The 24,924-nt window shown below is 60.8% G+C and overlaps 1 protein-coding gene across 10 annotated transcripts in view; it reads right to left on the bottom strand.

The window, feature by feature from the left end:
* The window catches only part of PACS2 (phosphofurin acidic cluster sorting protein 2), a 70,400-nt gene that overhangs the window by 6,667 nt on the left and 38,809 nt on the right, over nt 1-24,924 (bottom strand). For 2 of the 10 annotated variants that reach the window (XR_011504836.1, XM_044774430.2), the window contains exons 3-20: nt 22,720-22,809; nt 21,318-21,443; nt 18,745-18,907; nt 18,059-18,132; nt 17,535-17,615; nt 16,086-16,145; nt 13,063-13,220; nt 11,204-11,294; nt 10,791-10,865; nt 9,910-10,052; nt 8,183-8,315; nt 7,764-7,868; nt 7,507-7,613; nt 6,848-7,002; nt 6,149-6,271; nt 5,637-5,745; nt 4,710-4,742; nt 779-821 (exon numbers count right to left, since the gene is read on the bottom strand). Coding sequence is in view for 6 of the 10 variants with exons in the window: in XM_044774430.2 (XP_044630365.1) it covers nt 779-821; nt 4,710-4,742; nt 5,637-5,745; nt 6,149-6,271; nt 6,848-7,002; nt 7,507-7,613; nt 7,764-7,868; nt 8,183-8,315; nt 9,910-10,052; nt 10,791-10,865; nt 11,204-11,294; nt 13,063-13,220; nt 16,086-16,145; nt 17,535-17,615; nt 18,059-18,132; nt 18,745-18,907; nt 21,318-21,443; nt 22,720-22,809 (1,869 nt within the window). In the remaining 4 variants the exon portion in view is untranslated. The remainder of the gene's footprint in view (nt 1-778; nt 822-4,709; nt 4,743-5,636; nt 5,746-6,148; nt 6,272-6,847; nt 7,003-7,506; nt 7,614-7,763; nt 7,869-8,182; nt 8,316-9,909; nt 10,053-10,790; nt 10,866-11,203; nt 11,295-13,062; nt 13,221-16,085; nt 16,146-17,534; nt 17,616-18,058; nt 18,133-18,744; nt 18,908-21,317; nt 21,444-22,719; nt 22,810-24,924) is intronic. The other 8 variants (XR_011504837.1, XM_044774434.2, XR_011504838.1 and 5 more) reach the window with 6 other exon arrangements.

Below are 24,924 nucleotides of genomic sequence, written 5' to 3'. Positions count from 1 at the left end.
ACAGGCCCTCCCATCACTACAGAAGGTTCCACGGGACAGGCTGCTCTGGACTAATTCCCTCCCAGGAAAGCCAGCAGCCACTCCGGACCCCTGTGTGGGGTAAACTGAGGCCCTGCTCTGCCCAGTGGCCCCATCAGCCAGGCTGCCCATGGCTCTCGCAGCAGATGCCTGGCTGGAGGCCACGCACTGAGATAACAGGCTGTGAAAGGGCGGGAGGAAGAGGGACAGCAGCCCGGCTAGTACAGGGCAGCCCTTAATCCTGCCAGTGGGGGAAGATGGAGACTTCCAATGTACAGGCCAAATCCCAGCAGAGCTGGCTGGCACAGCAAGCACCCCTTCCTGTCCTGTGGCTCCTAAGCGACAGAGGCACCTCTGTCTACCCCGGGTGGGACCTGTCCTGAGGCCCGCGCCCTGGCTGCCTGCCTGCAGAGCTGAGTCTGACATGACCGATGCCCAGCACGGTGCTAAGAATGGGACTCACACCCAGGGGGGCAGTCTGCTTCCACGTGTCAGCCCCCAAGCAGGGCTGGGGACACCGACATCCCCTAGGCCACGCCTCCACTCAACACAAGAAAAAACAATGAGCTTTAAGATGGGAGAGATTTAGAGGCAAGTCCTCAGCTCAAACTGGTGAGGAAGGTTCTGGAATATATCCAGTTAATGCAAACACAGACTGATTCTAACAGACGTCTGGGTGGGTTAACAGTCTCCCGAGCAGGTGAAGCCAAGCGAAGGCGAGAAGACTTTCAGGAAGGCCGCCCCCCAAAGAGGTACTCACCCCCACGAAGGGAATGAACTTCTGAGAGGACTCCTCGTCAGGGCTGAGGACAAGCACAGACAGTTACGCTCCCTTCAGGGGACAGCGCCTGCCCGAGGGCTCGCTCTCCCCTGGCCTCCCAGCCCTGCCCAGGGGGCCCTGCCCGCCCCAGGCCATGCCCACACCATCCCCGCATGCGCCCTGGCCTGGGCCTCCGGACCCTGGACCCCTTCCAGTGGGACCATGACCAGAAGGGCAAACACATCTCTGTGAGCCTGAGGTCGAGCGACCAGTGGGGAGCATGAGGCCTGCAGGGTCAGCTCAGAGAGGAAGGGCAGGCGGCGCGGCCACGCGGAGGACTCTGCTTCTCCATTCCAGGTGCCCAGCGCTCAGGCGCCTCCAAGTCCCAATGGCCTTTCTGGTGGCCCTGTAAGCCAGCTCATTCCCGAGGGAGGGGCTGCCGCGTGTGCCCCTGGGCCTTCCCGGGAGGTCTAGTCTGCCTCCAGCAAGTGACCGCCCCAAAGCCAGGGCGTGGAGGTTTTCTCCCAGTCTAGGTAAAGTCACTGCCAACTAGAGAGGCGAGGCAGGGGGCTGTCTCCAGGCCTGTGGCCTTGGTGATGGGGCACAGACACCATGTTCTAACAGAATGATGCCCCAGAGCAGCCTGAGGTGAGATGCAGGCCTCCGGGCCGTGCTGCTGCAGTCAGCCAACCGTGGCATGGCGAGTAGTGGACATTTCATCTGGACCTTGCTCTGCACAACGTCTGCAGAACTGTGGCCTCCCTGGAATTGCCAGTCCCAATGCATCCTTGGTGAAGGCATTGAGTGTGCGAGGGCTCTCACTGGGGGCCATGGACAGGAGCTGAGGGGACACAAACCCCTGTTTGTCTTCCTCTGCCGAGGCACACGGCCTAGGCTTGGCGGTTCCTGCAGCTCGTCTCTGCAGCAGGCTGACTGCTGACTGTCCCCAGCTCGACCTGGGTTGTAGCCCAGGGGCTCTCCTTGCAGGCTCCATCAGCCACTGAAAGAGCATCTCCTTCCCAGCCTTTGGGAAGGGCCGCAGGGCAGGGCCGGTCCTGGGTCTTCTGTCCCTCCTTGGCCTCAGGGGAGCTAGGTGCCTCCTCACTCCTGTTTCCCTGGCTGGTGGTGTCCACCTGGCCAAGGGCCACGCTCTCTGGACCATTCTCCCAGCTCCATGTCTTCTGTCCCATTTCCCCTAGCTGCAGAGCCTAATGTCAGAGAACGACTGTCCTGCAGACAGCTCTGCACACACACACGGTGCAAGGAGTGGCTGCTGAGGGGTGGCACCAGGCACAGGGTCATTTGAGGAGAAGCCCCTGCAGCGAGCAGGCCTGCGGAAGGGCGCCGCAGGCCCAGCTCAGCTGCCATCCAAGCACAGCTCCCAGCCTGCTGCCCCATCTGCCCAGGGCCTGCAGGCCCTCCCCCCTTTGCTCCTTGGATGGAAGCCTGCATGCTGCCCGCGCTCCCCACAAAGTGTGCCCGTCACCTGGACAAACACCTTCACCCAGGGGGCAACACAGAACGCAGTGCGTAGCTGCCTGAGGTGGCCCCGGCAGGAGGTGCTGCCCTGCGCCACGGCACCTAAGTGAGGAGACAGTGGCTGGCAGAACTCGTCTGTCCCGAGTGCCACTGGACATGGGGACCCGTGGTCTCTGCCCATCCCACCTCTGCACAAGACCAGAAACCATCTCTGGATGAAAGAACCTACGGATTCAGTCTGTCCCACTGAATACGACCAAACTCCCAGACTTTCTCTCCTTTCCCAGGGGAGCCATGTTGAAAGAGAAAACTTTCCCTTTTTTCCATTTCAAATAATAAAGCAACCGAATCCTGTGCCCACCTGCTTCTGCATGCGAGGTGGCACAAAGCAGGTGGTCCTCATGGGGTCCCCGGCCCACAGGGCCACCCGCCCTCAGCAAGCCACTGCCCCGTGACCCTCCCCATGAGCGGCACGCAAGAGGGCAGACGAGAGCCAAGACTCGGAGACGCCACAACACAAGGATGCTGCTGGGACTCTCGAAGCCAAGCTGCACCTCTGGGCCATGCAGACAACACCAGCAGTGGACACACACCCGGCACGACAGGGGTGACACCGGCTTGCCACTGAGACCCTCCACCCAAACCTTGAGGCAGAGGGGCACACACATGTTCTTGGCAGGGGCAGTGTCAGAACTAAAGCTCAGCCCGCAGCTTGGGGCGAGGCTCCGGATCTGGCTCCGAGGGTGCGCATGGAGGCAGGTGTAAGGATGCCTCAGCTGAACAACAGGCCGCGGACGCTGCGGGGCGTGACCCCAAGGCCAGGACCTGGGGCACTGAGCGTCCCTCTCACAGCCGCCTGGGGGAGCTGCTGGGGCTGCCCCTAGCAGGTGGGCAGGGACCAAGGGCAGGGTCTGACCTCAGGCCAGGCGCTAGGTATAGACAGGACCCTCCCTGTAGATGCTCTCACAGAGGGCCCAGGCTGCAGAGGGGCCAGGAGAGGGCGGGGGCCAAGAGGGCCAAGCGCACTGCCCATGCTCTCCTGGGTCTCTTGAGCTCTCCAGGTAGATGGAACGGTGTCCTCTGTCACAGCAGGCAGAGGCTGACCTGCTGACCTCCTGGCCTGGGCTCCAACGGGGGCCAACAAGCTGGGCCTTCACGAGGCTCCGGCCAGGGCCTCAGAGCCCCTACCCTAGGCACCGGTGTCACCTTTGTCACACAGGGACAGGGGCAGGAGGCACAGGGGTTCCTGAAGCCCTGGTTCACTGCTCAGATGGGCTGGCAGTGGGAGACGAGAAGCTGCGGCCAAGCAGCGAAGCATGCTGTGGGCTCCAGGAGCCACAACGGACGGACGGGAGCAGCCATGGGCCCAGAGGCCGGCTCGGGGTCAGCAGGCGCAGCGCAGCTGGTCTTTCTCTAGCTCGCTGAGGCTTGTTTAGCAGGACAGCCCTAGGGACTCAGACCCTTCTCCTGGTCTGTCCCAGGGCCCAGCAAGGAGGCTGCTGGGACCTAATGACCCTGCCCTGGGGGCCTTTCCTTCCCAGCAGAGTAAACAACCCAACACCAGGGCAGAGCAGCGCCCCGAGGAAGACACCAGGGCAGAACACAGGGCAGGAAGGGGTGACCCCCCGGGAAAGGCTGGCTTGGGGGGTGGCCGGCTTTAGCTCTCTACACACAGGTTTTCAGAGGGAAGAGCCACTTCAGTGAAAAGGCTTCACCTGCATGTGGGGGTCTCAGCGGTCTGGGCACTATCCAGATGAGCCACCAAACGCATCTGGGAGAACCCTCTGTGCCTCTCTGCTGCCCCGTGGTTGGGGGTGGGGGGCGGGAGCCGGGCTCCCGGTGTGGTGGGCTCCAGCAGGCTGCTGACCGCTGCATCACCCTGAGGCAAGCTCCCCATCCTCTGTCACCCTACGTCCCACACGTAGACTCAGCATTAATGCCGTTCTCCAAGGGCTGCTGGCACGTGAACTGGGTTAATAAACACGACGTGCCAGGAGCAAAGCCCGCACACGGAGGGTGTGGCGTCGTCAGCGGTCAGCGGTCAGCGGTCAGTGGTGGGTGCTTGCGGCGTGATCCCAGGCACCTGCTTCTACTTTAAGAGAAAGCGCCACCCGTGGCTTCAGAAACACAGACACTCACGGAGAGACTGAACTCAGCCACTTCTTAAACCAAAACTCTGGCCTCACACAGACAGAGGAGAGCCTGCCGGGCCTGAGCTCCAGGCTGCAGGACTCTGTGGTCGTCAAACCCAGGTGGGGCCCAAGCGCTGGCCTGGCTCGGGCCAGCCGGGCGGCTGCTGCTCTCCTGACTCCCACCGGGAAGCGGGTAGTAGGGACAGTGAATCTGGGGGTGGTGGCCCTTCGGGGACACATCCCCACCTGCTGACACTGCTAAACAGCCCTAAAGACCAGCCCGAGGACAGAAGGGGGCACAGACCCAGAGACAGCGGTACCTGAGGGTAAAGTCAAAATGAAAGTTCTTTTTCCTTTTCAGAAAGCCGCCAAAAGAGAAAACACAGACACGTTATCACACGCTTGGAGTAGCGACGTGCCCCCGGCACAGCTCCGCGGCAGAGGTGCCAGCGCAGGGACGGCACGCCCCTGCTGTGTGGAAGACCCGGGCCATGAGCTGGCTTCTCACGGCCATGCATGCTGACTTACTCCTCATCCTCCTGCCTGAGGAGACCCGGCGTCCCTGAGATGGGAGCAGATGTGATGCCCCCTCTGCTGGGCCGTGGCCAGCCGTGCCTGCCCTGCTGCCTCACTCCCCTGCACTGGCTGGCCCTTTGCCTACACAGCACTCCCCAGAGCAGCCGCTGCACCCAAGCCCTGGCCAAGAAGGGGCCCCAGCTTCCCCCACCCCAGGCCAGGCAGCTGGACCTCCCCTGAGCTTGGCCCCGGCCCACGGCTAACCACCATCCTGCTCTGGCCAGGGTGAGGATGTGTCCCCCGCCAGGAAGCCCAGGCTGTGGAAAGAGCGTGAGCCTGGGTTCCAGGGAGCAGGTCCCTGCTAGGGGCTGGGCACCCTGACCACTGTGCTTTTGACTTTTATTACAGGAAATTCCAACACATCCAAAAATAGAGCAAAAAGATGACTCTCATTCTAATTCTGACTTGGGGTCAGTGAAGGGTCCTTTGTTGAGGAGGACCAGGGGCTGCCCAGCTTGGGTCCCATCCTGCGGCCCCCAGGCTTGCCCACACCATCCCATGGAGCCCCCAGCGTGCCCCAGAGGAGCTGGGCTGCAGGCGCCGGGTGAAACCCGCCATGGCATGGAGGCCCACGTGGGGACAGTGGCCACGGGTGGCCTGCGTCTGCAGCACGGAGCAGGGTGCTTTCTCGCCTCCCCATACCCCACCCAGGCCCAGGGCCCACGAGGTACCTCTTCTGCTTGTAGGTCAGCATGGCCTCTGCAATGGGCAGCTGGTGGGCGCAGTTGGCACCTGAGATGTACTGCGTGATTCTCGACACGATGTCCGGCGTGTCCTGCACTGCACGAAGAGGTGGCGCTGTGCTTGGCCCTGCTCCACTGCTGCCCCCCGAGGCTGCCAGCTCCAAGTCCAGGAGCTGGGGCAGCCGAGGGCCCTCGCCCTCCACCCTCATGGGGTCCTGGGCGAAGGCAGCAAGGCTTCTTTAAACCCTGAAGAGCCCTTCCCCAGGGCCGGGCCCACCCCTCCCAGCCCAGCCTCGTCACCAGCGAGCCCTGTGGCTTGCAGCAGGCAGAGGGAAGTGTCTGGGCAGAGGCTCTGCCGCCCTGTCTGCTGACCCCCAGGCACCAGGCACAGCTGGGCCGGAGACGGAGGCAGGCATGGGGGGCTTGTCCAGAAGACAATGACTCTCCCTCTAACGGAGGCATGGCAGCGTGGATGTGAGGGCAGCCCCCCAGCCACGCACCCCGGGCCTCACCGGCGCTCTGGGCCTCCAGCTTGTTGAACAGATCTCTCCAGGCCAGGTCCTGGAAAAAGTTGTTGTAGCGGTAGTCGACGGAACCCAGGTATCTGGCCACGGGGTGGGAGCCTGTGGGCATGGGGCAGGCGTCAGGGCGCACAGACCACCCACAGCGTGCCTCCCTGATCACCCAGCTCCACGGCCCAATCATGGCAGCTCTGCCACCACCTGGGCAGACAGGGGTCATGGCTGTCCTGCTGACCACAGAGGGCACTCAGACGCCAGCGGGTCTCACGCTGGGGGAGAGGTCTTCTCTAAGACAGGTCACTTTCCAGCAAGTGAAAGCTTACAGGTTTGTTTGGAATGAAATTAATTGTGTGAACAGAAAAACTAACAGGATTCAACAACATAGGATCTTGATAACTTTAAAGGACTGATAACTGACTCCTGCTTTGCATTTCTGACAACAAAAATCAAAACTGGCATCAAGCCACATCCTGACAACTGACTGTGGGGCCCGTGCCCCGAGAGGGGACACCGGGTGCGGGCGCTTCAAAGGGCGGCCAGCACTGTGCTCCCACCAGCACAGTGGCTTTGGGATGACCAGCCTGCTGCTTACGGTTAGACCTGGCACCCCGCCGTGCACAAGCCCCCACCCAGCCTGAGGCCCAGGGGGTCTGCGAGGAGGCGCGGCTGGGGCCTCACCCAGGGGGATGACGAGGAAGCGCATGTAGCCCAGCCAGTCAGGGGTCTTGTGGGACAGCTGCTCCACGAAGAGCCGGAGAATGGCGCTGAGGTAATGCTGAGCACCCGCCACGGCGATCTTCACAGGCGTCGGGGGCTGCGAGTTGCAGTTGCAGCTGCGTCCGCGGCAGGACGGAGGGGACAGACACCTCAGGGAGCCGTCCCCGCCGAGCCGAGAGGACACCCTCCCTGAGCCCAGGGAGGCCCCAGGGGTCCGAGGCACACAGCTCAGGACCAAGGTGAGTGCTGCACCACCTGACCCCTAACTCAGGCCTCTCTGGTCACATGGAGCCGCAGCCGCTCATGACCTAATGGAGTTGCCTAAACCCAGGCCCCCAACAGCAGAGTCCTGAGCCCAGGGGTCTGGTCCTCACCCAGGCAGCCACCAGAGGCTGCTTTCTCTGCCAGCGCCCCTCAGTGCCGCAGGGACTACGCCTGGGCTATTGCACCCCCGCCCGCCTGGAAAGGATCCGCAGAGAAGACGGGACAGCAGTGCCTGCGGGTCAAGGCCTGGAACCCGCCAGAGCACCCAGGACGAAGCCACGGGCCAGGCTGGGGTGCAGGGACCCTGACAGATACCCCGGCAGCGGTGCGCAGTGGCTGGGAGGCGTGGGACTCACTATCTCTGTATCCGCGAGACGATGGTGCTGAAGGCGGCCTGCACGTCGGCCGCGGAGCAGGTGCACACCACGGGGAGCGTGTGCCGCTGCAGCACGTCCGAAAGGAACTGGGGGCGAGGGGGGCGGTGAGCACAGAGCCGCTGCCACCAGCCTCGCCCACGACCTTGTGGTGGACAGAGATCCACAACCGCAGGCTGGCCAGACGCCCCTGTGTCCCCCGCTCCACCCAGCAGGGAGGAAGCCCGGCTGCTCCCCACCTGCCCCTGCCAGTCGGAGGTGTTAACGAGAATGATGTTCTCAGGGAGCTGGTCGTCGGAGATGAGGATGTGGTTTAACTGGTCGTACACGGTCTTCCTGGGGATCTGGAGACACAGGGGCCTTCTACAGCGGATGGGAGGGCCACCGTGCCCACCCCCTCACCTGCCCAGGCGACTCCCCCCACGGCCCCAGCAGCACGTGGGAGTGGGGGGAACGCGGCTTTGTGTTGAGCAGAGGCTGTTACAGCCACGAGGCGGGGGCTGCCCGGTCCTAGGGTGGGTGGCATACAGGCAGCGCATCATCCAAACAAGCCCAACTGGTACAGGCTGACCTCACCCGAGACCTGCCTAGCAGTGGCTCAGTCCTGGGCTGGCCATGGTCCCTGCTGGCAGGGTAGGCATCCACCTCACCCCCATACCTGTAGCTGGCTCCGGGTGTCTGGGCAGCGCTCATTGTCCAGGCTGTTGGCCCGCTCGTTCTGCGGCCGTGCTGGCTGCCGCTCCTTCAGGGATGTGCTCCGGCCCCGGCGGCCAGCCTGCTTCCCCTCGGACCTGTGGGGGACCAGGACAGGCTGGAGCAGGCCCACATGCTCACTACTCCAGGGAAGGGAGCCATTCAGTTGTGGGGGCAGCTGAGGATGGCCAGTGTCGCCTGCTGGGCAGTAGGGCCACAAGCCACATAGAGGCCACTGACCCCAGAAAGTGTGGCAGTAGCGGCCCATGACTGAGCTTGCACTCTGGCCCCGCATGCCCTGAATGAGACCTCATGCATGGCCCCATTTCCTCATTCTCAGGCCAGGTGGACAAGAGGACGACCTCAGGGTCGCCTCAGGAGACCCCCACTCTGGGACAAGCCAGGAGGAGGCCAGTGCCCAGAACCCTGGCCCTCAGAGTGACCCCTCCCAGCCCTGACAGGTCCCTGTGCACCCCCCAGGTGAATGCCAGCACCCACACCCACTGCTTCCAGAGAAGTCCCAACCATCACAGGAACAAAACCGAGACCCCACAGAATTGGGGGGCTGATATGCCTGTCCTGCTGGCTCTTGCAGCCAGGGCGGGAGCTCCCGCCTGGTGAAAAGCTAGGGTTGAGGGTTCAACACAGAATGCTGGGTCAACGCTGGGCTTTGTTTCTCTTCTCTGAAGGGACTCGCACTGGGCGGCAGGGCAGGCAGAGGGCAGCACGGGCTGAGCTGTGGGGTGAAGGGTCGATGCAGAGGCCATGCCCACACTTGGCACCCGTGCTTTAAAGCTGGGGTGCAAGGCCTGATGCAACGTGCATGTGCCAGCTGCACGGGACTACAGCCCCAGGAGAGGGGCAGGGTGCCCACGCCAGTTCTGCTGTTCCTCTGGGGCAGGCTACCCTGTGGAAGGCCACAGCCCAGCAAGCCAAGGGTGGGAACCGAGGCCCTAGTGCAGTGGTGGGCCAACCTTAGCAGGGAAGGACGACCACACACAATGGCACAGAGGGCAGATGAGCAAGGGCAGGTGCCCAGGGAAGGTGCAGCAGAGCCGGGGCCAGAGGGCGTCCCAGGCAGGGCTTTGAGATGGCCTGGGTCTGCCAAGACAGCAAAGGGGGCAAGGCCACGCAAGAAGCTCTGATGGACCAACCTTCACCAGGAAACCGCCCAGGTCACTGCAGCTCAGACCCTCCCCTCTCAACACTGGGCACTCAGTAACGTGACCCACTCTGGGAAGGAGGCGCCTCGGGACCCCGGCCCTGCTCGGCAGAGCTCCTGTGTTGGACTCAGCACCACTCCTTGAGACCTGCTGTGCCCACCCACGCTGGGCGCTGGGCCCAGCAGAGCACACTGCACCCACACCGGCAGCCGGTGGCACCAGAGCAGACAGCCCCCAGCATGGGCACTGGCCCGCAGGGGTGCCAGCTATGCTACCAGGTCTAAGAAAATGCATGATGGGGCCACAAGAGCCAGCCCTGCCCTGGGAGCAGGCAGTCGTTCCTCGGCCCCGTCAAACCTGCCAGCGGCCACCTACAAATGGGCTGTGGGGGTCCAGTGTCACCTCCAGTGGGAGCCCTGAGAGATCCTCATCTGGTCAAACAGGCCCTGCACTGATGGGGCGCCCACACCCTGACTCACGGGTCCCTCCCTCCCACCTGCCTGGCTGATGGCCCCCAGGCGGCCGTCACCTGGTAGAGGGGATGACGAGAGACTCCGTCTTGGTGATGCGCCCACTGGGCGGCAGCTTCTCAGTGAACACATCCAGGGCAGAGGTTTCCACCTCCGGGCTGTCCACCGGCTGCGCAGGCTGCTCCCCCGGGGCGGGCGCACTCTGACGGGTAAAGGGAGCTCGTCGGGCACATACTCCCTGCCAGGGCTTCCCCCTCTGTGCCCGCACTCTCATGCCCATGGGGTCCCTGGGCTGGCGTCTCCCTGCACGTGGACACGCCACACACTGCCCTGGGGAGCCAAGTTGACCTTGACCTCCAACCACAGGGCTCCTGGTCCTGGCCACCATGGGGAGACCAGCACCAAGTCTCCCATAAAATGTGCCCTGTGGCCCAGGAAACCTTCCTTGAGAACCCCAACAAGAACAGCAGGAGCCAACCAGGTGTTCACCAGGCCTGTGCCTGACCATGAAACAAGGGGACACCCACTGTCCCCCAGGGCTGGGGTGAATCCAGGGAGTCCGGACTGTCCTCCAAGGTGGGAGTAAACCCAGTGGGGTCTTGACCGTCCCCCTACAGCTGGGGTGAATCTGGGGGGGGGTCTTGACCATCCTCCAGGGTGGGGGTGAATCCGGAGGCATCTTAACCATCCCCCAGGATGAGGGAGAATCTGGGTATTCTGACTGCCCCCTGGGGTGGGGTTGAACACAGGGGAGTCCTGACTGTCCTCCAGGATCGGGGAGAATCCAGGGGTCTTGACCAGCCCCTGGGACAGGGGGAATCCAGGAGGCCCTCATCGTGACTCCGTGCATGGGTACTGGGTGGTGTGATCAGGATGACTCGAATGTCCAGCCCCACCCTGCCGTGCTCAAATGAGTGAACGTGGCCCAGCGCCTACTTACATGGGCCACTGTGTCAGAGACGCTGTCGCTTGGCTGCTTGCCTCCCAAGGCCCGCGTCTTCTCGGGCACATCAGCCTGTGTGGATAAGACGGGAGTCAGGCTGTGTCCAGTGGAGGGCACCAAAGCTGGGTCACCTCTGGGCAGGGGGTTCTGGGCTTGGAGGCAGCCCAGGCAGACTGGCTGAGGTTTTCTGGCCCATGGACTCAGGGCCACGCCACCACAGTCATCTGGCATCAGGCAGGGGATTCGGACCACACCACAAATCCAGAAGCACACTGAGCTTTTGGTTTGTCCAGCACCAATGTGGAAGTGACACCCCAAGCGACTCCGACAGACAGAGGGATCAGGGTGGCCCAGCCCTGGCCCAAGGACCCCATGGGGAGTGCAGGGCTGCGGGCACGAGAGCCGCTCACCGGACTTGGGGGCTCCTTCTGGCTCCGGGCGCTGTGGATGCTCCCGATCTCTGTCTGCGAGCTGGAGTGTGACAGGCCTTCGAAGTACGGCCTGGGTGTTGGGGACAGACAAGGACATTACTCTCTGGGACCCTCCCCACACTGAAGGCACAGCCACTGTGCCTGGAGGGGGTGACGGCAGAGCAGGCAGGGTACAGAGAAGTGGCATCGGAAGGCCTTGCACCAGCGCCGGCCCTCAGGAATCTCGCCTGGGAGAGAACACCGCAGCACACAGCTGCTGACCCGCTCAGCTCCTCCAGCGGCTCTGAGCTCAGCTGGAGAAGACGTCACCCCAGAAAGCCCATCCTCTCACGACCTGACTCTGGCCAGGGCAGCCAGGGCACAGGGTGACAAACTGTCCAGGTGGCAGACCTTGGGACCCACAGCCAGCTTGCAGGAGCACAGGAACACACTGAACAGCACCACGAGGGCACCATCAGCAAGTCCCAAGCGATCCCAGGCCAACCAGGCCAACGTCCATCCCCAGCAGAGAGAGACGGGGGAGGGGACGGGGCTTACAGATTCAAAGGGACTTGGAAGACATTTCAAACTAAGCTGATGGCAGGACTCATGCTGTGTCTGCTGACAGAGCCACATGGGGACGTGGAAATCTGAGGGTGGGAATGCTGTGTGTGGTAGGCAGGACCAAGGCCCAGAGATGCTCAGGCCTCACCTGAGAATTGTGAGGACTAGCAGGCCAGGGACTCAGTTCAAACGTGCAGCTAACATGACGGAGCTGCAGATGGGGACGCTGAGGTGAGTGCGTGAGTGGACAGAAGCAGAGACCCTCCCCAGCTGAAGGCGGGGAAGACAGAGGGGTCCAAAGACTGAGGGGACTTGACCGTGGGGCTCCAGGGATGGAGGGCGGGCAAGAAGGGAGCAGGGCCTCTCCCTGCAGCACCAAGCTAAGCCTGGACACACCGACACCCTGACCTGAGCCCACGCACCAGATGGCACCATGCAGTTGGGCGGGGACGGGGTGGGGGCACGGGGTGCGGGGCGAGCACCCTTCCTGTAAGTGCCTCTCTGTGACACTTGTTTATGCTAAAACAGTAAAAACAGACAAAAGGTGCATAAACCTCCCCGGCTCTGACCAGACCTCCCCTCCTCCTCGCAGCCTGTCCTGTGGGCTGTGCCCCACAACGGACTGGGCCTCCTGGGAATCCAGGCCCAACGCCGTGTGCCAAGCCGTGTCCTCCCCTCCTGCCCCAGGCTGGGCCCCAGCCTCTGCCCACTGCCCTCTCTGGGTCCCTGTGACCACCCAGCCATGCATGCCAGGCCCCTTGGGGAGAGGCGCCCCGGAGCACCGGCTTGCTCCTCCCGCTGGTGTGACAGGGACGCCCTCTGCAGTTCCAGTGCAGCCCTGGCCCCACCCAGGGACAGAAGAGCCAGCCCTGTGGCCCCACACTCGCTGGTCCCCGTCCTGTGACAGGGTGCCTCCCCTGACCAGGCAGCACCCTGGGAGGACCTGGCCCTGCCCACATCCCACCTGCCCTGCCCCTGGAGCGCTGGCCTCCACACACCTTCCTGCCCCCATCCCTGACACCACGGCCTCTGGCAGGGAAGACCCCAACTGCCTCCCAACAGGTCTCCCTGTCTTCATGTTTCCAACAGACTCCAGAGAGATCTTTCCGGAATGCAAACTGGGTCCTGCCACTTCACTGCCCCTCACCCTCCACAAACCCTGCAGGAGGGTTGCCTGTCAGGACACGTGGCTCCAGGCCTCCCCTCCCCGGAGCCCGCACCCCAGGGGCCTGTTCCCCACGACCCTGCTTCCCTCACACCCCACAACCGCCCAGGCTGGCAGGCGGTGTGCTCACCTGAGCTTTGGCTTGGGGGTGCTGAGGACGCTGTCGTCGTCCTCCATGTCGGGGCCGCTGTCACTGGGGTTCTCCATGTCCAGAGTGTCATACAGAAGGTCCAGGTCCTCCTCCACCTCGGGGACATGCTCTGCAGGGTCCTGCTCTGAGTCAAGAACCTACAGCGAGGTCAGATGTGTGAGGACCAGCGTGGCGGGGTCCCCTTGGCAGACTGGCTAAAGGGCCAGAAGTAGCATCTGCAGGACAGACGGGAAGGGGGCCAGAGCCACCAAGTACCCTCTCCAGTACACCCCTCAGCCCAGCTATCCCACACATTGGGGTGACCCCCAGGGACCTCCTGTCACCCAGGCGCTGGGCACGGCTAGCCACTCTGTCTTGCCTCGGCACCCTCTTGTGATCCCGCTGTGCGACGCGCTTCAACACACAAATGCAGCCTCCAGAGCCAAGGCAGTGCTGTGACAGGCGCGTGAGCTATGTGGCCACGTCCACAATCAGGATGTAAATGTTCCCCTCCCCAGGCAGGCTCCCTCCCCTCCTAGTCCCCTCTCCTCCCCAGGCAACCACCGAAGTGACTCCTGTCCCCGTGTCTGGCCTCTTCCAGGATGTCACATAAATGGAATTGCACAGCATGCAGCCTGCTGTGGGGCTGCTCCCACTCAGCATGATGGATTTAAGAGCCATCCGTGTTGTGTTGTGTTTGCCAATAGCTAACTCTTCAGCCAGCCCTGGTGGTCTCGTGATTAAGAAAGACTTGGTGCTCACCACGTGTCTACCAGGTGTCACACTGTGGTGGCTGCGTGTTGCTGTGATGCTGAAAGCTCTGCCACTGCTGTTTCCAACACCAGCAGGGTCACCCTTGGTGGACAGGTTTCAGTGGAGCTTCCAGACAAGACAGACTAGAAAGAAGGACCTGGCCACCCACTTCTGAAGACACTGGCCATGAAAGCCCTGTGAACAGCAGAGGAGCATGTCTGATACAGCGCCGGAAGGTGGGAGGATGGTGCAGAAGGACCGGCAGGTTCCCTCGGCTGTGCACAGGGCGCTCGGAGTGGGGATCCACCTAACGGCACGAGGGACCAAGTGTCTAAACGACAACAGCGGATGGACGTGGGCCTGTTTCCAGCATTTGCTGTAACAACTGAGGCTCTGTGAACATCTGCGTACCAGGCTTCGTGTGGGCACGTGTCTCTCTCTTGGAGGCATGTACCCAGGAACGGACTGCTGGGCGTTCAGCATCTGTCTTGTGCACTGAGCTTCAGAGGAACTACTACACTGTTTTCCAAAGTGGCTGCACCCTTCCACACTGCCCCCAGCAGTGAGACAGGTTCCGGCTGTTTGCCCTCGCCACCACTTATTATTTTCCATCTTTTCAATCACAGCCACCCTGGTGAGCAGGAAGTTGTGTCTCAGGGGTTCTGGCCTGCATTTCCCTGACAACTAGTGACGCCAAGCATCCTTCCAGGGCTGAGGGCTGTTTTAGATCTTCTTCGATGAAAAGTGTCTCGGCAGATCCTTTGCCCAAGTGTTAAATTGGACAGTTAACTTTTTAAATTGGGTTGTCTTTTTATTGTTGAGTTCTAAGTGTTCTTTATATATCCTGGACACAAGCCCCTCATCAGATACATAACTTGCAACAGCGTTCTGCTTTATGGCTGCGGTTCCCTGTTCTCAGTGGTGCTGTTTGGAACAGAGGTCTTAAACGTCAATGCAACCCCACTGACGGCATTTTCTTTGCTTGCCTGCGCTTTCTGTGTCACATCTAAGAAATCATCACCTAACTGAGGTCACAAAGATTTACTCCCATGTTTTCTCTGAAGAGTCTCATGGTTTTAGCTCCCATATTTAGGTCTTTGATCCATTTTGAGTTAATTTTTGTACGTGGAGGGGTCCAACTTTACTCTTTTGCATGTGGCTCTCCAGTTGTTCCCACACTATTTGCTGAAAAGGCCATTTTCCACTATTGAACAGGCCGGCATCCTTGTTGAAAATCAACTGAATATAAACAGAAGATTTATTTTGGACTCCTGACTCTACTCCACTGATCATCACATGGTCTTGACGACTGCAGCTTTGCAGTCCACTTTGAAATTAGAAAGCATGAGTCCTCCAACTTTGTTCTTCTTTCTCAAGGTGGTTTTGTTTATTCTGTGTCCCTTGCATCTCCATGTAAGTTTTAGGACTATCTGGTTGATTTCTACAAAAGGGCAGCTGGGAATTGGACAGGAATGCTGTTGAATCTGTAGGTGAATTTTGGGAGCCCTGGGGCTGAGGTGCACCTGTCTCACACCTGCGTCTGAGAAGAGCTGACCTGCCACAGCCCCTGAGGGGACAGCCTTCGTGTGTGTGGTTGTGTGGCCACCATTGCTGGCCAGCTCAGCTCGCTTTCGGTGCCACATGATCATGTGTGATGATGACACCTGGGGCTCAGATATTTGAATGCCACCTCTCCTGGGTGGGTCTAGAACCTGCAGACTACTTTTCCTTTGACCACATTAAAAAAAAACCCAAGGCATTCTTCTTCTGGTTATAAAAGTTATGCAAACTCATCATAGAAAATCTGGAGACTAGAGAAAAGCTAAAAGAAAGAATTTTTAAAACATGTGGCATGTTGACAGTGGGGGAGGCTGTGTGGTGACGGGGGTGTATGAGAACCCTGCCCTTTCTTTCTGCTCAATTTTGCTGTGAACCTAAAACTGCCCTAAAAATAAAGTCGATTTATAGAAGGACACAAAACACAAAAACCCCTGGTCACACCCCCCCAAAGACAACGAGGTCCAGCCTCCCCCCCAGTCAGCTCATTGACATAGCCGGCGATCTCCAGGGGCCTCCGTTCGACCCCTGGTGTGTCCCTAGCGGGCAGGCAACACCACTACCCATTCTTGAGGACAAAGAGAGTGACGGCCAGAGGGCCATGTGGACAGTAAGCGGCAGAGCCAGGACCTGGCCCAGAACTGGCCTCCAGAGCCCTCCAGCCAGGACGCTTTGCTGTGGGCGTGAGGGGATGGGGTGGGGGGCCCACTCACCTCGTCCGACACTTTAAACCTCCGCAGCAGAGCCACGACTTTCTGCTTGAAGTTTTGTTGCTGTAAGAAAGCAGGGCAGAGTCAGACCCACGGGAGCCGCTTCCCCTGGGAGGACACAGCGAGGCCGGCACCTTGGGCCCACGAGTGCAGCCCCAGTAGAGGGCAGCGTGGCTTTGCCCGCTGCGACATTTATGAACTCAAACACAGCTCTCATAAGTTGAACAACAAGCATTTTCATGAGCATTTGAACCCAAAGCTGCAGGCAGACTCAGGAATGGACCAGGACGGAGCCCACAGTCCCAGGCCTGGCGAAGGGGAACCAGACGGAAGGCATGCGCCATCTCTACGGTTCTTCCAGAAGCCTCCGTGCAAAGCTGCTAGCCCTTCCTGGGCTCGCTGGCCACTTCCGGAGCACCACCTCACTCCAGCAGATGCGTGTGGGCATCAGGGGAGGCAGGGGGTGGCGAGGGCTCAGCAGAGAGCCTGAGTTCTGTCTGTTTCTGGTGCCACCTGGGGCCACAGGGGCTCAGCTCTGGCCACTGAGCGAGGTAGCCACTCAGCCATCCTTGGGGGTCCAATTCTATAAAAGGAGGCCAGTGGTCCGCTCCACAGAAGTTGTGCACCTGGGCCCCAGAACTGAGGCTCAACCAGGTGCTCCCACAGTAGTGTGGTTGCTGAGCATGGTACAGAAAGGACGCGCGTCACCAGATCTGTCAGGACCAGCCCCAGCCTCCCAGCACCACCGAGGGGGCAGTGGTTTCTGGGGCTGGGCTTGTGCCCGATGGCCCATCAGTACCAGGGCTTCCCTGGCCACCACGGTGCTAGGGCCATGGCCTGGCAGACGGGGAGCAGCTGTGAGCCTCCCAGGAGCTCCAGGCACCCAGTGGAGGACATTCGGTGACAGGCCAAGGCCTCTGCCCAGAACTTTCTTCCTGAAGGAGAAGGCTGACAGGCCTGCCAAGCCCCCCGGGGCCACCTTGCCAGGTGGGCCGGACACTGAGAGACGTGGGGGACTGGCCTCACACAGGGCATGTCTGGGCACAAGCAGGGAGGGGGCAGCCCCAGGCTCTGCTCGTGGAGTGGCTTGGGCAGGAAGCCAGCCCCCGGGCCTCGTCCGCTGCCCTCTGGGCCTGTGGCCAGCAGCCTGGGGATGCCCCATAACTGACAATGGCACCTCACAGCCCCCCTCCCAGGACAAGGCTGTGGCACAGGGTCTCCCCACCTTCACACCATATCCAGGGGAAGAGACTGGACCTCAGGAGCCAACGGAGCCAGGCCATGGGGGACAGCACTGTGCACGCCATGATCCCCTCGCCTCCCCATCCCACCCTCTTGAGGGCTCAACCTCCCAGAGCCCCTGAGGTTGGGCTGATACCATGGCCGTGTGCCCCACCACCCAGCCCCGCCCTCTGCCCTTCCCTAGTGTTAGTAAAACCAGTTTCCACCGACCCTGGTCATGGACGTCGTTCTTACTATCGATCGCCTCTGCTTCTTGGGCTTCCCCACATCAAAGTCATCCTCATCAAGATCCTGCAAGGACACCACAGCACCTAAGGCCGGGGCCAGCCTGGACAGGGCCCCAGGGACCCCCACTGCCCACCACACGGCTGTTGGCCAGGGCCTCCCCACAGGGACAGGTGGCCTCCCGGGCGGCTCGGTGGAGGTCCGTCTCCCAGGAGCTGACAAGGGAGTGGCCTCCAGGGCACCCCACAGCTCTGCTGACGCACTCCCAGCCCTGGGGACGGAAAAACAAGGTGCCACAGGGGGGCCGAGCTCCCAGCCTCTCCTGCCTTGTGCCACCCTGGCAGTGGTGACTCTGGAGGTCCTGGGCCCGTCAGCTGTGGGCTGCCAGCAGCTGGGGCATCTTGGCGGGAGCTGGGCACGGGGCACCAGGGCTCTGAAGCAGGCATCTCCTAGTAAGACATGGTCCCTGCATGGCCAAGGTGGCCCCGTCACACGCAGCCCCAAGTTACCTGCCCTTGCACGGCATCATCGCTGGCCTCCTGCTCCGAGGAGAAGCTCTCATACTCCTCCTCAGAGTAGTTATCTGCGGAACAAGCAAAGGGAAGGGAGAACACCGCAAGGTTCCGACCGCATCCTGGCAATGAGGAGGCAACCTGACGACAGGCCTCAGGCACGTGGGGCCCACAAGGAGACAACCCCGCGGGCAGCACAGAGGAAGCTGGGCAGCCCTGGCAGATGGGTAGTTAAGGACGGCGGGGGGCTGTGCTTCCACCCCCGCAGGCCCGGCCCCACAGCAGCCTGGAAAACCCCTCCTGCTCTCACGCCTTTCGGCCTGGATCTCGCGCTGGACCAGGTTTCCTGCCTGCCCTCCTTCACCTCAGGGCGGACGGTGACCCCAAGTGTGATGGTGGTGACAACCATACCAGGACCTGTGCCTAGACCCTGGAGGCACTGCGATCAACCCCACAACCTCCGCTCACTGATGATGTCACAGTGTCGAGAGCAGAGCTGGGACACCCTGCAGCCTGGGCTCCCACAACAGCACGCACAACTCTGCTGGGAGGCTAGAGCCGAGAGCAGCCTGCAAACCCTTGCATCCCCGCCCCGATGTCTCAAACCCGACATGACGGCGGCCAGGAGGGGGCGTCCTGTGGCAGAGACACAGGGACATGGAGGATCCTGCGCCGGCACTCACCTGTGGACTTGGCCTTGGGGCCGGCCTGCATGGCACTGTCCTCGTGGTCGATGGGCTGGCTGGACAGGGAGAAGATCCAGATCTCAGCCACCTTGACCGAGGTCTCCTTGATGTTGCTGCAGAGGCTCAGCACTTGGCCACCCTCAGAGGGGTGCTGCATCACCTGGGGGCAGGGCACAGTTCTAGAAAGTACCACGGAGCAGGGACCAGCCCCACCTTCCGGTGCACATGCTGGGGTATCTGATGGCCTTTCCTCTCGGCGGTGACAAGAGGGGCTGGCACCTCAGCAGAGCAACCACAGGAGTAGGAGCGCACTGTGGGCAGGAGACATGGCCACAAGGCAGGAGGACACAGGAGCCAGTGGATGGGACACAAGGGGAGGACACGGGAGCGGGTGGACAGGCCAGGAGGGAGCACGCTGGGCCAAGCTGGGGAGGTCAGCAGCAGGCTCAGCTATTAGAGGCTGAAGGTTGTCAGAGAGGAGGATCTGCAGCCTGCTTGCCCAGTGGCTGTGACAGCAGCAAACGCTGAAGTTGCTGCTGTGGGCCAGCCAGCAGCTCCCAGACATGGCCACTGACTCACGGGATATGATTCCAGGGACCCGTGTCTGCTGGGAACCAAGGAGGACCAGCACCACCGCAGGCTGGGGGTTTCAGGCTGTGGAGCCGACCCCCACCAGGCTGACCCACCAGGACGGTGAGCCACTGGGGTCATTTTGGTCATAAGAGATTTCAAGAGAACCAGGGAGAGTAGCAGAGTGACCCCACGTGCCCCGACATGCCCCTCCCCAGCAACAGCCTGTGCTCCACGCCAGCCCCAGACACCCAGCAATTCACCTTGACATGGGCCTTGTAACGACAACTCTGAGAACACGTGCACTGGAGCCTTTGCATTTTAGATGCTGCCTTTTGGGGTCACTTGGTCAAATCCAGGTGTTAGAATTTTATGGACCAGATTTTTAAAAATTTGGGGGGCCTGATTTGGGGTGTAAACTCTTAAGTAAAAAATAAAGTTTACTCCAAGCCTCAGACCCACTCCCTATGCCTGTGTGTGCATGTGTGCCTGGAGACAACGTACTCATGAACACATGGAGCACACGCAATATCATGTGCTGTCTGAGGCTGCAGCCCCCAGCACACCTGCGTCACCTGGCTAAAGAGACGCCAACTGCCGAGTGCTCTTGTCACACAGCCGTGTGAACGTGCTCAGCGCAGCTCAGACGCCCACATCAGGGAGGTGCCCCGACAAAACAAGCAGGCAGAGTGCACGCCACTCAGGGCCACAGGACGCACTGCTCCAGAGGAGCCAGGGCTCAGTCTCGGCTTGGAGGGGCCTGGGCGCGGGCAGGTGGGGCTGCCGCTCCTTCAACCAAGGCATGAGCCCTCAGGAAAACCTGCTCTTCTCCTTTGTCCATTCAGGATGACAGGAGAGAAGCCGGCCTCTTACAGAAGGTCCACACAGGTCAGGGGCGGGCTGGCATGTGCTGCAGGATACTGCTTGCATCGCCAGTGAGAAACGGAATGGGACACAGCATTGCCACACAAATCAGGCCCCTCTGCTCAAGCAGAAAGATGAGGTGGCATCTTTGAGCCTCCTCTGAGCCCGGTAACTCAGACTGGAGGCAGGAGGCCCAGGATGTCCAGAGGCCCTGGGCCAGAAGAGAGGACAGCTGGATGACCAGAGGCCCTGGGCCAGCGGAGGAGCCTGCCGGGCCCCAAGGAGTCCAGGCCTGGTCTGCCTGTGCCGCTTCTGGGGTCTGGGGGCTGGGAGGCTCAGCTAAGGCCCAGTAGCAGCACAGAGAAATGCAGCCCCCAGCCCCTCTTGGCTCTCTGCAAACCTCCTGCCCCACGTCTCCCTGGGTACAGGCAGCTGGGAGGGGCTAAGCCCTGAGCAGCACTTGTGTTTGTCCTGGACAGGCCGGTGGGTAGGCAGCAAGGGTCTGAGGAGGCATAGGAGGCCTGCAGGCTTGAGCAGGTGCTGGGGGTGGGCCACAAGGCTCAGGGGGCAGCCTTGGCTCCCCACGTGGAGCTGTCATGGCCAGCCAGCCCACGCCCCTGCCCTGCCCTGCCTCAGGCAGGCACTAGCACAGCTCTGCGCTCCTGAGCACCACTGACGCCGGGCGGTTGCCTAGACAGCCCCAGGCGCAGTCCTACGATATTTACGTAAAGGCCCAGAAGCACAAGGGACACTGGGGGGCCCTGAGCTGCCCTCCAGGACCAGCTGTCACTTTGTTGGTCCTGTTCTGACATACTTTCTCATTTCCTCAATAGGGAACTTCCTCGACTTCACGCCACCCTCTGACCCTCACGAACATGCATGCCGTCTGCCCCTGATAGCCCCCTGCGCTGACTGCAGCCCTGCCCTGCTAGCCAGGGTCAGTGCCAACTGAGCGACACACGGGTGTCACAGGAGGACCAGCGAGGGGGAGCACTGCACAGACACTTCTCAGGAGGGAAGAGGACAGACCCATCCTGAGCCAAAATCTACCCTCGGCTGAAGGGCAGCCATCCCGTCGGAGCTGGCCTCGCAGGCGCTCTGGTGGCGGCAGGAAGGGCAGCCGTGGGCAGCCTCACCTCAGCCATGTTGATGGAGCCCGCCGCCAGTGTCTTGTAGCCCAGGATCGTGCGATTCTTGTATCGCTTTCTCCGCTGCAGCATGATCTGAAGCTTGTTGCCTTCCCTCTTCAAGAAGTGTGGGTACTAAGGGAGAAGGGGGAGTCACAGTTGCCATCATGCCCACCTGACACCTGCAGGGTCTCCTGTGTGTCATAGGGCTCACCCCTGCTGACCCTCAGGGGCTCACTCCTGCTGGGTCACCATGCACCTCAGTCTACATTAAAAGCCACTGCTGGGGGACATGCATGGTTTACTACAGCCTTTGGGAGGGGCCCACCTATCTGTGAACATACAACAACAGCTCAGAAGCTTATCTGGGTGATCAGTGGGCCCTGAGCACCCAGCACATGCTCCCCACAGCGTGGCAGGGCAGGTGGCGTGCCTCCTGTAAGGGACGCTGTGCTCCCCGAGGCAGCCACAGGCAGCTATGCACTGCTCCAGGTGGCCCGTGCATGGTGCGGCCAGGACTTTGTGATTGCCGAGCCTGTGCACACAAAGCAGATGTGCACAAGTCCGCCTTAAAGCTCACAAATCAAAGCCAATTTTAAAAGTTGGGGGACAATGGGGCTGTCCCGCACCTTCACTGCGGTGGTAGCTACACCCCTGTGCACAGTTGTTAAAACCCATGGAACCACACACTTCTAACGGGTGAATTGTACAACTTGTAAATTGTATTCCAATAAGCCTGACTCCCCTGGGAAGAAAAAATCAACACAAAACCCAGAAGCTGCTGTAGAGGGCGTCAGAGCTCAGGGCAGAACGCCCTCCAACCCCCCACCAGGCAGGGTCAGGGTCTTACACACTCACAATGAGAAAAGTGTCTTACACACTTGCAATGAGAAAAGAGTAGTTTCAATGGGTCTGAAACAGATTGATAGTAACTATGGCGTTAATCTTTAAAGCAAGTGTCAGGTCAGAAGTGCGTGTGCTGAGTCTCCGTACACGGATCTTCAACAGGGACAAAAAGAGGAACACAGGTGTGAGGCGCTGCCCTTGGGGTGAGTTTGGGGCTGATCTAGGCCCCTCGACAGATCAGGGCTCAGCACAGAGTCCAGGGAGAGTTCTGTTTCTCCTGGGGGCGTGCCCCGGTCTAAACGGAGGCCACATTCCCGCCAGCACACCCAAACACTTCAAGGGGCTTGAACCTCAGAGCTGAGTTTCCACACACTCCTCCCCATCTTTTCTAAATACTAGAACGAAAGGACCGGAACTTGGTGACTTGAGTTCCCGACCTTGCCACATCGTGGGAACGTGATGAGAAACTCAGCCTGACAAACCAAAGCACGCTTCCCAACACGGAGGAGGAGGCCCTGACCGAGGCTGGTGTGGCAGCGTGGGGCCCCCACGGGGCCAGGCCCACCTGCAGAGAGAACGTCAGCGCCAGGTCGGTCTCCACTTGTCCACTGGGGGGCAGCACAATCTCATGGGACCGCAGGATCCGTTTGGAGCCCTGGGATACAACAGGACATCTGATTCAGAAGGCATCTCACAATGAAGCCGGCTCGAGTCACTGTCATGTCAGCTCTCTCTACGCTCTCAGGATGAAGAGACCCGGGGGGGGAGCACAAGCTCGCATGGTCCCAAAGGCACAATGCGTAGATTTATCAGGAGTCTTAAAAATGCCCATATCCTTTAGCCACGAAGTCCTCCTCAAGGCGTCTGTGCTAAGAAACTAGAGAGAAGATCAGGAAGTACACAGCGGGTGCGGTGACTGGACATTGCTGGGAGAAAGGGTGTGCCAGATGCCAGGTATCCTGAAAAGCAGAGCGCTGGGCGCAAATGTGGCACAGAGGCAGGGACCAAGACGCAGTGCACCGTGGCTCGGGCAGGGGTGGCAGAGGGCGGGCAGGGATAGACCCAAAACGTGCGGACGCACACTGGACAAAGTTAGTTAGAGTAACCAACCTTCAGGTCAGCAGGAAGAGTCAGCCACAAAGTGGCCATGCTAAGTGGGTAACAAATCGTCTGTATAAAACACACAGGCCCTAGCCCGGCGGCACAGTGGTTAAGTTCACATGCTAAGTGGGTAACAAATCGTCTGTATAAAACACACAGGCCCTAGCCCGGCGGCACAGTGGTTAAGTTCACATGCTCTGCTTTGGCGGCCCAGAGTTTGCCAGTTTGGATCCCGGGTGCAGACATGGCACCGCTCGGCAAGCCATGCTGTGGCAGGCGTCCCACATATAAAGTAGAGGAAGATGGGCACGATGTTAGCTCAGGGCCAGTCTTCTTCACAAAAAAACAAAGCCATACACAGGCCCCAACCTCAAACCTGCCAGCAATGTAAATTCAAATGGATGAAAGATGGTCATCACAAAATTGTTTTAAAATTGCTGTCCTAACGTGGACGAACTTTTGAGACTGTGTGCTAAGTGCAGGAAGCCAGGCCCACTAGGACACATTTGTAACCCCACGTCTGTGGGGCACCAGGAGGGGTAGGATCACAGGGCTGGAAAGGAGAACAGAGGTGACCAGGTGGCTTCCAGGGTGGAGGGGGTGACTCCTGAGGCGTTTGACCAAGATCAGGGGTTAGGCGAAACGGTGAGAGCAGGAGCGAGGTGCGGGTGCAGGACAAGGACATGAGAGTTGATGGGAGTGACGGGGCTGTGGGGTCCTGGGCACAGGTGCAGGGCTGGCCTGCATTGCCGTGTGACGCTCTGCTCAGATGTCCTGCTTCAGGAGCCCATTGACAGTGGCCTGGCTGCTGCCTGCTGGGCCACATGGCAGCGCCAAGGCCTCATGACCAGGCTGCTCCCAGCCCCCGACAGAGCAAGGGAGCTCAGCACGGGTGTGGAAGCACCCCTCCCCACCCCCCTATCCTCCAGCCAAGCCCCTTTGTCCCTCACAGGCGTCTCCCCCAGATCTCTTGCACATCTGACCCCATCTTAGGGTCTGCTTCTCAGAGGACCTGAACTGACCAGCCTGTGCCGGGAGAAGGGCGCGTCCACGCACAGACCAGGAGGGCAGTGAGCACACGTGCGCAGACGCAGGTTAGTGAGGGAGGCCAGCACATCTGCTTCCTCTGGGAATTAAGAAACAGGGACTCAGCTCGGGCAGGGGCTGAGGAGACAGGAGCAGGTCTGAAAGGCACGTCTCGGAGAAGGCCAAAGGCCGTTTCCTCCAGCCCTGCCCGACCCCTCGGACGCAGGCGCAGACTGAGCAGATAACAGGTGACCCAGGCAGGAGAGAATGCCCAAAGAGAAGCAGGCAAGGAACTGAGGGTCTGCAGGGGAGGCCATGGGGTGCAGAGAGCAAGCAGCCAGTTGATGGGGGTACTCAGGTGAGCTGGAGAGGTGGGATGGCTCCAAGGATCCTGGGGCCCTGATCCTGGAAGCTGAGTTCTCAGTAATGACGGGGTCAGGGGCAAGACCACGCAGATGGGTAGCTGGGGGAAGGAGGTCGAGGAATAGGGCCAGAGTGTGGAGCAGATCAATCATGTCAGCGGTCAGCACTAGAGTCATAGGCCAGGGATGGGTGAACTCCACCGTGGTCTGAAGATCTGGTGAGATCCTGACCACTGGCCAGGCAGGAGGCCAGAGCATAGCATATGGCGCCTGCACACGGG

Source organism: Equus asinus, chromosome 7 (genome assembly GCF_041296235.1).
Source record: "Equus asinus isolate D_3611 breed Donkey chromosome 7, EquAss-T2T_v2, whole genome shotgun sequence".
Classification (NCBI taxonomy): domain Eukaryota; kingdom Metazoa; phylum Chordata; class Mammalia; order Perissodactyla; family Equidae; genus Equus; species Equus asinus.
This window is presented reverse-complemented; position numbering and strand designations above follow the sequence as displayed.